The sequence below is a fragment of the Dermochelys coriacea genome, chromosome 1 (assembly GCF_009764565.3).
Source record: "Dermochelys coriacea isolate rDerCor1 chromosome 1, rDerCor1.pri.v4, whole genome shotgun sequence".
Taxonomy (NCBI): Eukaryota; Metazoa; Chordata; order Testudines; family Dermochelyidae; genus Dermochelys; species Dermochelys coriacea.
In genome coordinates, this window is record NC_050068.2 from 119,169,241 (window position 1) to 119,181,421 (window position 12,181).

A 12,181-nucleotide genomic window follows, 5' to 3' on the forward strand; every position below is an offset into this window, starting at 1 on the left:
TCAGTGTTTTTTCTGCTGCATCAGAAAGACCAACCCCAAAAAAAGAAGCATAAGAAGAAAAACTAGTTAGTACATGACACTAGCAAGTTAACTTGCAGAAAACCAAGCAATACACAGAACTATGTTAGTTGTACTATAACTCTTAATTTATCTAGTGTTCATTCTTGGATGCAGAATCATCTTTTTGGCACTTATGACTTCTAAAGCAATATGCATGAATGATCATAGGAGCATGCCTATGCAACAGACTGCAATGCCAAAGGGCACCAAAATATGAGTGAGAATAAATACAGCCAAAGATTAAATACTTGGAAGTAAAAAGAATTGGCAAGGAAGGAACATAAGAAAGAGACTTACAAGGAGAAAGATAGAAAATATGGAAGGCCCAGGACACCTGAGGGAGAGAATGAGAACCAAGATGGGAAACGGTTTTGTAACGTAATACCACGTACCTATATGGAAGTCTGCAGCAATAGCGTGTGGTGTGAATGCAAAGCAAAATGGCAAGAGCCCTATATTTTCCCACAACCACCCCTTTCCCCACTCAAACTTTCCATGCAAGAAAATCCTGCACAATAGGTTCACAGCTGTGCTGCTAGAGTTCTATCCCATAGCCAAGGCCCTCTGTATCCTACAACCAGCTGGAACTAAATTCTGCATCGAGGCATTTCTGTTGCACTCTCATGCAGGAGACTGAAAATTTTTTACACTTACATTTTTAAAGAAATGGAGTTCTCTTATTGAAAGAGTATCAGCACAACACAACCACTAAAACTTTAGGAAGCCTCTAGTTAAGGCAGCCTCCACATGCCTTAACACCCAAATATCATATCTGAACACACTCACTCTTCACCCGAAAAACTCCATCGATCACAATGCATACAAAGTTCTTTTACATCAATCTTAACTCCAACCAAACTGGATAAATATATTCTCTATAGACATTCACAGAAAAAAAAACCAAAAAACAAATAGCTGATTATAGGTATCTGGAAGTATGGTGCTCAGAATTAAGATTTATGCGTAAGTGTGATGCAGAGAAATTTGATGTACTCACTCGTTATATGGTGGAAGTAAATCTATATATAAAATCAATGTTGAAAGAATGTTTACGAGAGATGTGGACAAATTGGAGAGAATCCAGAGAAGAGCAACAATACAAGATGGAAAGGTTAAAAAAGACTGGATATGTTTAGTCTTGAGAAAAAGAGGACTGATGGGGGAACCGATGACTTCTTCAAATATGTTAAGAGCTGTTCTAAAGAGGATGATGATCAATTGTTCTCTGAAGGTAGGACAAGTAGTAATGGGCTTAATCTACAGCAAAGGAGATTTAGGTTAGATATTACGAAAAACTTGCTAACTATAAAGGATAGCTAAACACTGGAATAGCCTTCCAAGGAAGATTGTGGAATGCCCATGACTGAAGGTTCTCAAGAGCTGCCTCGACAAAACACCTGACAGGGATGGTCTAGGTTTACTTGGTACTGCCTCAGTGCAGTAGACTGGTCTTGAAGACATCTCAAGATCCCTTCCAGCCCTACGTTTCTATGATTCTATTATTGTTATCCACACAAATAACTTAATTTTGATATTACTATCCTTCCTAGGTCTTTTTGCAGAGTTCCAATGCTCCCATTCTTCACAAGAGCTGTTCTCTTCTGCAATAACCCCCCACAGAGCCTTCCTCCTTTCTGGCTTAGCCTTGTTCCTCCCACTGAATTTGGCTCCTGAGATGCACTAATCAGCATGCTCCCTTAAGACAGACACACACACACACACACACACACACACACACACACACACTCCCCCCACCTTGCTCACCAACATGCCTACTACTGTATTCAGTAGAATCATGAAGGACAATGGGAATGGGGGAGGGAACCGGTTATGGAAAAGAGAAGTGTCTGAATTGCAAGGCTAGAGTGGAGAAGCAGAGCAAAGAGGAGCTGCATTCTGACAGATCACAGGGAGGTATGTCAAATAAGAATTTCTTTCTGTTCTACTTCTGCAACTTCAGACATCTCCAACCCTTGCTCAAGCCCCACATTCCCCTCACGTTCCCCTCACTGCCGTTTATGCCCCTCAGCTTCTGCATGATGTGGAGAAGCAGCCAAGAAGGGATAAACCAGGATGAGAGAGGGTATGGGGAAAAGAGGAGGCAAGTGCAGAGGGCATGGGAGAAAAAAGGATGGGGAGTGGTGAAGAACTGAAGGTTTGTGGGAAACCCGCAGTTGGGAAAACAGTGCTTCTGCACAAAGCCACTCCCCTCTCACCATAACAGGTGAGAAGGAGGAAAAAAAGAGGAAACTTGAAACTACTACCTCCACTCCTGAGACACCTTCTCTCTCTGATAAGACTGAGATTTGCAAGAAGGGAAACTCAATCTGATGAACGTGAGCAGGTCACTCTGGGGATGTACAGCTGTGTTGAGTATTTTTGTTATTCTTCCTTGTTAATTCTCCTGTGACCACTGTTCCCTCTAAGTTTTGCGTGTGCACGCACACAGATCCTAAACCCCGCGCACACGGCAAAACATCGTGTGCACAAAAATTTGCACAGAAGACATTTTTTGCACACACAGCCTGTCAAAAATTAGAGGGAACACTGCCTGTGACCATTCAAGCCCCTTGCCCAGTCATCCTCAGAAACAGGGGAAGATGAGCAAGGATATGAAGCAGAACAGAAGAAAACCCAGTAACTCTCTATGGGCTTAGCATTCCAGCAACTCCGCCATCATTGGTGCTTCAGCTTCCCAGTCCACAACACTGTGAGGACCAGTTCTCTGCTATCAAGACTTCAGCTTTTGAAAGGCTCTATGCGGTATTGCTGTCTGCCACACTAAGAAGTCACAGCAGTAGCACCAAGCCCCACTTCTTCCCCTGCCTCCACATTCCCAGCCAACCTCTGTTCCATCTCAAAGCCCCATCTTACTCCCATTGCCCCAATACCCCTACCCAGCCTGCCTTCCCAGTACGTTTTTGCTGAGCACAGCTGGTGAGTCAGGCTGCTGACAAGAGATACTACAAAGCAGCATATATGGGGCTTCCCACTCCTCCATGGTGAGCAACAGCTACACTATAAAGATTTTCATTAAAAGCCAACTCCCTACCCAGAAGGAGAAGGCAGATAATAAACTAGTTTAGAGGCAAGGATAGAAAGCCTTAAATCACTAACATTCTTCATAGCATTTAGGATACAGCATACATTTTTACTAATAAATGCTTAAAAACAGAAGAAGAAATCCAGTAAACTTCAGAGTTTTTTTTTTTAAATGACTAGCAATTTACAGCTGATTTCATTCAAAAACAGGTCATACATCAAAGGTATCTGAACCTAGGAATAAGATACATAACATGACTGTATCTCAATGTCTATTTTGAGGTCAAGTAAAGGAGAGCATGTTGAAGAATCAGCTACAGCAAAATGAAAAAACATGTATGCTCATGTATTTTTATTTCCTTTTGGTTTGTACTATGGAAGAAAATACTTGTTTATCTCCTGTCAGCACTAATTATGCAGGGCTTATGATCAATTCAAGTAGAATTAGGTCTTGGTTTTGCTAAGGAGTATAAGAAATATACCTATTCTTGATGAAAGGTATAAAGCATGCTGCACACAACAGCGATCTTTCTGGTAAATTTAACAGCTTTCATGGGAGGCCATTCCTTTGCCAAAAGGATTTTGACTGGCATGAGGCATTCAAGAAGGCATGAACAAGGCAGACAGTCAGAGGATCCTCAGGACCCTAATATTTTGTGACCATGGAATCATCTGTCACATGTACAAAGTGTGGAAGTGTTCTGTATGGAGCCAGCAATATACTTTAGAACATCTTTAAGGTTTAAAATTGAAGCAAAAAGTGACTTTCAACACAGCTGAAGTCTGTGCTTGCACATAATGTCATCCAGCCATTCATTCTAGCTACCAGCATAAAATACAGCTGTTTAGAAATAGGACTACGATTGAGAAAAGATAATTAAAAAATTAACATGATTATCTCTTCACCAACCACTTAAGCACTTTGAAATGACAAAAATCCTCCTTTCCCACCTTTGAAACTACAGTCTAACATAGAATCATAGAATCATAGAATATCAGGGTTGGAAGGGACCCCAGAAGGTCATCTAGTCCAACCCCCTGCTCAAAGCAGGACCAAGTCCCAGTTAAATCATCCCAGCCAGGGCTTTGTCAAGCCTGACCTTAAAAACCTCTAAGGAAGGAGATTCTACCACCTCCCTAGGTAACGCATTCCAGTGTTTCACCACCCTCTTAGTGAAAAAGTTTTTCCTAATATCCAATCTAAACCTCCCCCATTGCAACTTGAGACCATTACTCCTCGTTCTGTCATCTGCTACCATTGAGAACAGTCTAGAGCCATCCTCTTTGAAACCCCCTTTCAGGTAGTTGAAAGCAGCTATCAAATCCCCCCTCATTCTTCTCTTCTGCAGACTAAACAATCCCAGCTCCCTCAGCCTCTCCTCATAAGTCATGTGCTCTAGACCCCTAATCATTTTCGTTGCCCTTCGTTGTACTCTTTCCAATTTATCCACATCCTTCCTGTAGTGTGGGGCCCAAAACTGGACACAGTACTCCAGATGAGGCCTCACCAGTGTCGAATAGAGGGGAACGATCACGTCCCTCGATCTGCTCGCTATGCCCCTACTTATACATCCCAAAATGCCATTGGCCTTCTTGGCAACAAGGGCACACTGCTGACTCATATCCAGCTTCTCGTCCACTGTCACCCCTAGGTCCTTTTCCGCGGAACTGCTGCCGAGCCATTCGGTCCCTAGTCTGTAGCGGTGCATTGGATTCTTCCATCCTAAGTGCAGGACCCTGCACTTATCCTTATTGAACCTCATTAGATTTCTTTTGGCCCAATCCTCCAATTTGTCTAGGTCCTTCTGTATCCTATCCCTCCCCTCCAGCGTATCTACCACTCCTCCCAGTTTAGTATCATCCGCAAATTTGCTGAGAGTGCAATCCACACCATCTTCCAGATCATTTATGAAGATATTGAACAAAACGGGCCCCAGGACCGACCCCTGGGGCACTCCACTTGACACCGGCTGCCAACTAGACATGGAGCCATTGATCACTAACATCTACTTTACTGGAGTATATTCAACACCTCAATAGTTTTGAAGAACCCAAAGAGCCTTTCACCTATAGACATTTCTTCCCACTCAGTGCTACAAACTCCAAGGCAGATAACGTTTCAGCTAAACATCACAAACGTTTGTGGGATCTGATACAGCATATATTGGAAGATATTTATCCAACTATATCCAGATGACTAGTGAAGCTTTGGGGATGCAGCATGCAAGTGTTGCTCTCTCCACAGATGTTCATTTCCAATTTGGCTCCAGTGCTCTGCTCCGCTTACAGACAACGCTCGTGGATTTGGGAGGCAGATGTCCCACCCAGAATAAAGCCAGGGAGAAAAGACAACACCCACACGCGTTTGGGCTGACACGCCAGCATTAGTTACTCACAACGCCCAGCTGCCCCGGGAAGAAACTAGCAGGGGGCGCCAGCACCTGGAAGGCAGCGCCAGCTACACAGTGCTGGGACGGTCGCCCCCGCTACTCCTCCCAGCTGCGGAGACCAAGACACCGCGTCCGTGGGTCGGTGCGCGGTGGGAGAGGGCTGGTGTCCGAGGGGCGCGAAGCTGCCGCGACTCGCCCCCCCCCCCACCCGCGCTCGCTGCCCGCGGGAGCCGGGGTCCCCCGAACAGCGGGCCGGGAGGGGGGGTATCCCCGGCCCCGCAGCCTGAGCATGAGGGTGGGAGGGCCCCGCCGCCGAGCCCGCCGCGCGCTGTCACTCCCCGGCCCCGAGCCCGCTCCGGGGAGGGCCTGGCCCGCTACCTGTCCTCGCTCTTGTTCTTCTGCTTCTTGCCCATGGCGGCGCTGGCGGGGCCGCCTGGTCACCGGTCACCAGTCACCGCTCGTCCCCGTCCGCCTCCGCCTCAGCAGGGTCCGGCCGGCCACATCTACACGCACCTGGGTGCATATGGTGAGAGACCGCCGTGCGCACGCGCTTTCACCCCGGGACCCAGCGCCACGGCGGCCCACGGAGAGGGCGCGAGGCAAGGGCGCAGGAGGGACCCGCCGGCGCTGAGCGAGGCGCTCACTGTCGCTGCCGGCGCCCCCTCTGGCTGGAGGGCGAACAGCGGCAACAGGCGACACCCTCCCCTCTCACTGCCCGGCCAGCCCCAGACTCGCCCCCTTTGCTGCCCCCTGCTGCCCAGCCCTACGCTCGCCCCCTTACTGCTCCCAGCTATCAAGTGCCAGAGGAGGAAATTTCCCACCCACTCTCTACTCGGGCATGGGGGTGGGCGCTGTACACAACCGAAAACAAGGGATGCTCTAATTCACTGCTTTCAGAGTGGTAGTCGTGTTAGTCTGTATCAGCAAAAAGAAGGAGGAGGACTTGTGGCACCTTAGAGACTAACACATTTATTTGAGCATAAGCTTTCGTGGGCTAAAACCCACTTCATCCGACACATGCAGTGGAAAATACAGTAGGAAGATTATATGTATATATATATATATATATATACACACACACACACAGAGAACATGAAAAAATGGGTGTGCGAAACACACTATAATGAGAAAAGGAGTACTTGTGGCACCTTAGAGACTAACAAATTTATTTGAGCATAAGCTTTCGTGAGCTACAGCTCACTTCATCGGATGCGTTTGGTGGAAAATACAGTGGGGAGATTGATATACACACAGAGAGAACATGAAACAATGGGTTTTATCATACACACTGTAAGGAGAATGATCACTTAAGATAAGCCATCACCAGCAGCGGGGCGGGGGGGGGGGAAGGAGGAAAATCTTTCATGGCGACAAGCAAGGTAGGCTATTTCCAGCAGTTAGCAAGAACAACTGAGGAACAGTGGGGGGGGAGAGAAATAACATGGGGAAATAGTTTTACTTTGTGTAATGACCCATCCATTCCCAGTCTCTATTCAAGCCTAAGTTAATTGTATCCAGTTTGCAAATTAATTCCAATTCAGCAGTCTCTCGTTGGAGTCTGTTTTTGAAGTTTTTTTGTTGAAGGATAGCCACCCTCAGGTCTGTAATCGAGTGACCGGAGAGACTGAAGTGTTCTCCGACTGGTTTTTGAATGTTATAATTCTTGAAGTCTGATTTGCAAAAAGAAAAGGAGTACTTGTGGCACCTTAGAGACTAACAAATTTATGAGAGTATCCAGTTTTGAGAGCTCATTCTTAATCTTTCCCTGTTTGCTGTAGAGGATGTAATCAGGTGGTTCCGCAGTTTCTTTGAGAGTGTGTGGCACAAGCTGTCAGCATAGTCTGTGTGGTATGTAGATTGTAATGGATTTTTTACCTTCAGTCCTTTCGGTATGATGTCCATCTGTTTGCATTTGGAGAGGAAGATGATGTCTGTCTGTATCTGTGCGAGTTTTTTCATGAAGTTGACAGATTTCCACTCTATACGGCTAAATTCAGTGCCTTGCATAATGACAGGTTTCAGATGAGAGTATCCAGTTTTGAGAGCTCATTCTTAATCTTTCCCTGTTTGCTGTAGAGGATGTTGATCAGGTGGTTCCGCAGTTTGTTTGTTTTTTTTGTGAATACAGACTAACACGGCTGCTACTCTGAAGTCTGATTTGTGTCCATTTATTCTTTTACCGTACAGACTGTCCAGTTTGACCAATGTACATGGCAGAGGGGGCACGGCTGGCACATGATGGCATATATCACATTGGTAGATGCGCAGGTGAACGAGCCTCTGATAGCGTGGCCGATGTGATTAGGCCCTATGATGGTGTCCCCTGAATAGATATGTGGACAGAGTTGGCAATGGGCTTTGTTGCAAGGACAGGTTCCTGGGTTAGTGGTTCTGTTGTGTGGTTGCTGGTGAGTATTTGCTTCAGATTGGGGGGCTGTCTGTAAGCAAGGACTGGCCTGTCTCCCAAGATCTGTGAGAGTGATGGGTCATCCTTCAGGATGGGTTGTAGACCCTTGATGATGCATTGGAGAGGTTTTAGCTGGGAGCTGAAGGTGATGGCTAGTGGCGTTTTGTTATTTTCTTTGTTGGGCCTGTCCTGTAGTCGGTGACTTCTGGATACTCTTCTGGCTCTGTCAATCTGTTTCTTCACTTCAGCAGGTGGGTATTGTAGTTGTAAGAATGCATGATAGAGATCTTGTAGGGTTTGTCTCTGTCTGAGGGGTTGGAGCAAATGCGGTTATATCGTAGAGCTTGGCTGTAGACAATGGATCGTGTGGTATGATCTGGATGAAAGCTAGAGGCATGTAGGTAGGAATAGCGGTCAGTAGGTTTCCGATATAGGGTGGTGTTTATGTGACCATCGCTTATTAGCAGCGTAGTGTCCAGGAAGTGGATCTCTTGTGTGGACTGGTCCAGGCTGAGGTGGATGGTGGGATGGAAATTGTTGAAATCACGGTGGAATTCCTCAAGGGCTTCTTTTCCATGGGTCCAGATGATGAAGATGTCATCAATGTAGCGCAAGTAGAGTAGGGGCATTAGGGGACGAGGGCTGAGGAAGCGTTGTTCTAAGTCAGCCATAAAAATGTTGGCATACTGTGGGGCCATGCGGGTACCCATCGCAGTGCCGCTGATTTGAAGGTATACATTGTCCCCAAATGTGAAATAGTTATGGGTGAGGACAAAGTCACAAAGTTCAGCCACCAGGTTAGCTGTGACGTTATCGGGGACACTGTTCCTGACGGCTTGTAGTCCATCTTTGTGTGGAATGTTGGTGTAGAGGGCTTCTACATCCATAGTGGCTAGGATGGTGTTTTTAGGAAGATCACCAATGGATTGTAATTTCCTCAGGAAGTCAGTGGTGTCTCGAAGATAGCTGGGAGTGCTGGTAATGTAGGGCCTGAGGAGGGAGTCTACATAGCCAGACAATCCGCTGTCAGGGTGCCAATGCCTGAGATGATGGGGCATCCAGGATTTCCAGGTTTATGGATCTTGGGTAGCAGACAGAATACCCCAGGTCGGGGTTCTACGGGTATGTCTGTGCGGATTTGTTCTTGTGCTTTTTCAGGGAGTTTCTTGAGCAAATGCTATAGTTTCTTTTGGTAACTCTCAGTGGGATCAGAGGGTAATGGCTTGTAGAAAGTGGTGTTGGAGAGCTGCCTAGTAGCCTCTTGTTCATATTCCGACCTATTCATGATGACGACAGCACCTCCTTTGTCAGCCTTTTTGATTATGATGTCATAGTTTCTGAGGCTGTTGATGGCATTGTGTTCTGCACAGCTGGGGCAAGTGATGCTGCTTTTCCACAATTTCAGCCCGTGCACGTCGGTGGAAGCACTCTATGTAGAAGTCCAGTCTGCTGTTTCGACCTTCAGGAGGAGTCCACCCTCTGAGTCTGATATATGCCATCATGTGCCAGCAATGCCCCTCTGCCATGTGCATTAGCCAAACCGGACAATCTTTACGTAAAAGAATAAATGGACACAAATCAGATGTCAAGAATTAGAACATTCAAAAACCAGTCAGAGAACACTTCAATCTCCCTGGTCACCCAATTCCAGACCTAAAAGTCACAATATTACAACAACAAAACTTCAAAACCAGACTCCAATGAGAGACTTCTGAATTGGAATTAATTTGCAAACTGGACACCATTAAATTAGGCTTGAATAAAGATTGGGAGTGGATGGGTCATTACACAAAGTAAAACTATTTCCCCATGCTTATTTCCACCCCCTCCCCACTGTTACTCTCATCTTCTTGTCAGCTGTTGGAAATGGGCCATCCTGATTATCACTACAAAAGGTTTTTTTCTCCTGCTGATAACAGCTCACCTTAATTGATCACTCTCATTATAGCGTGTATGGCAACACCCATTTTTTCATGTTCTCTGTGTATATATATATATCTTTCTACTGTATTTTCCACTGCATGCATCCGATGAAGTGAGTTTTAGCCCACGAAAGCTTATGCTCAAATAAATTTGTTAGTCTCTAAGGTGCCATAAGTACTGCTCGTTCCAATTCACTGGTGTGGCCCAGTGAACAGAACAAGGTCAGACTATGGGATTCACAGACCTGCCACCTGACTTGGGTAAATTGTTTTCCCTCACCGCACCTCGCCTCCCCCTCTGTAAAACAAGCACTACAGCAGCATCCTACATCCCAGGGATGTTGAGAGAATTCATATTTGTAAAGCACTTTGAGATTACTGGACAGCCAACAGCAAGTGCCAAATCTTCTTCTTAGGTACCTACAGTGTGTACAGGGCCAATATAACTAATGAAGAAGACACAGCTCATAAAGTTTAGTCTCTAAATTAGACACGGAACACACAGAGCAGACATTTATCATACATTTGAAAAAGGTTTTGGGGGTGTTTTTGAATCATCACTGAAAAGTTTTTGGAGAGAAGCACATTTTAAAAGGATAGTCAACCGGATGATCAGACAATGAAAAAATAAGTATTACAAATAGTTTCAGGTGCTATGCCTGTCCCCAAGGTTTCCTGTCAATTTTTGTGGTATTACAATCATGTTTTCTAAAATTACCAAAAAAAAAAAAAATCTCCCTTTCTGCTCTGTAAACAACTCAAACACCAGCAGAAACTGAATAACTAAAGCCCCTATTTTGCTATGTACTCTATGCAGGCAACCCCATGTCCACACAGGGCTCTAATGATTCCAGTAGGGCTTTGCAGCAGTGTAAGGATCAACCCCACAGAGCTCATTGCAGGATCATAGTTTAAGAGACGGTTCTGTACATACAGGGTAAAGATTGAAACTCGCTCTGTGCAAGGTGGCGATAAATACACAGAGTAAACTGAAAAATTTCCCAACAATCTTTTATTTATAGTAATCTTAGATTTAAAAAAAATACAATTTGTAAGTTGCCGGTGTTCCTTTAAAGCAGAATATAAAGAAATATCACATAGTGTAAAACAAAAGGGAAGATGTTTCAAGAATAAAAGAAAGCACATTGTTACCAAAAGGAAAGACAGTGGAGGGGCATTTTAATACCTGGGATTGAGGAACCATGTACAGAAGCTTTATCCTGGATTGTGCAGGGTGGTTATGGAAGCTTGGGAAATGTGGGGAGTTTAGGTTAGAAGCACTTGTCAATGGGAGGGTTTGGCACATGAAAGTGCTTTCAGGGGAGACGCCCTTAGAAAGGTACAGGAGAAGGTGTGTGCTAGCTGAACAATCTGATATGAGGTACTTGTTACTGGACACATTTGCTGGATCTTCACCTCATCCTCCATACCCTCGATTCTTCTTTCCCCTTGTACTGCAGCTCTGTCCTTTCCTTTGCAATGGAATCTCTGAACGTACACGATTACCTTGCAGTTAAGTTGTATATAACAGAGCCCAAATTCCAATATTGTGTAATTTGGCCCCAGACTACATTGCATGTCAGATAAGGCATAATCCAGAGGGAAGGAACTGTGCTAGGGATCAGCACAAAGGCAGCTGACCCACAGCTCAGCTTTAAAGAGATAAACAGAAATGGCTGCACCAACTGGTGGGGAAAAAAGTTAGGTTATGATGTGTTCTGGTTGTGTTCGCTTATGTCTGTGGGGTTTGTGTTGGGGGATTCTGCATTGAATTGTGAAGGTGGTAAATGAGGGGTGTATGCTGCTGTGAAGGGCTGTGTGTGTGTTTGGGATTATTATATACAGTGGCTGTGTTGTGTGAGTGGCTGTGCTGATTTATGTCTGTGCGGTTATGCTAGGAGAGTAGCGTGGATTTGTGCAGGTGGTGAATGAGGGGTGTGTGCTGCAGTGTGGCAGTTGGGCACCTGGATGTGACATTTGGGCCAAGTAATCCATCATTGTACCTTATCCCTTACATAACCTATAAAATTGTTGCCTGCAAATTAGCTATAGAATAAGGGTGGTGATTGGTTGAGTTACCTCTGATATCGGAACAGCCTAGAACTCTTGGCATGACATATACATGATTAATTGACTGTAGGTGTACACCACACAGGTATAATTCATTAAGTCAAAATGGCTGAGAACTTAATAACTGGATAGTAACAAACTGTGAAACCCAGTGATGATTCATTGTGGTGGTATTCTGAACAAAGAGAGAGCTCAACATGCTTGTAGCTGCTTCTGTCACTTCACACTGACTGTACAGACATAATAAGCTTCAGAGTGACTCCCACAGTGTGACATTCCTGGAATCTTAT

At 45.2% G+C, this 12,181-nt stretch overlaps 1 protein-coding gene across 1 annotated transcript in view; it reads right to left on the minus strand.

Annotated features, from left to right (window-relative positions):
- Positions 1 to 6,071, minus strand: part of EIF5B (eukaryotic translation initiation factor 5B) — a 71,875-nt gene extending 65,804 nt beyond the window's left edge. The window contains exon 1 of the mRNA XM_038386963.2: positions 5,871 to 6,071. Within this exon, the coding sequence (XP_038242891.1) occupies positions 5,871 to 5,905 (35 nt within the window). The 5' untranslated portion in view covers positions 5,906 to 6,071. The remainder of the gene's footprint in view (positions 1 to 5,870) is intronic.
- Between the last annotated feature and the right edge of the window lie 6,110 nt (positions 6,072 to 12,181).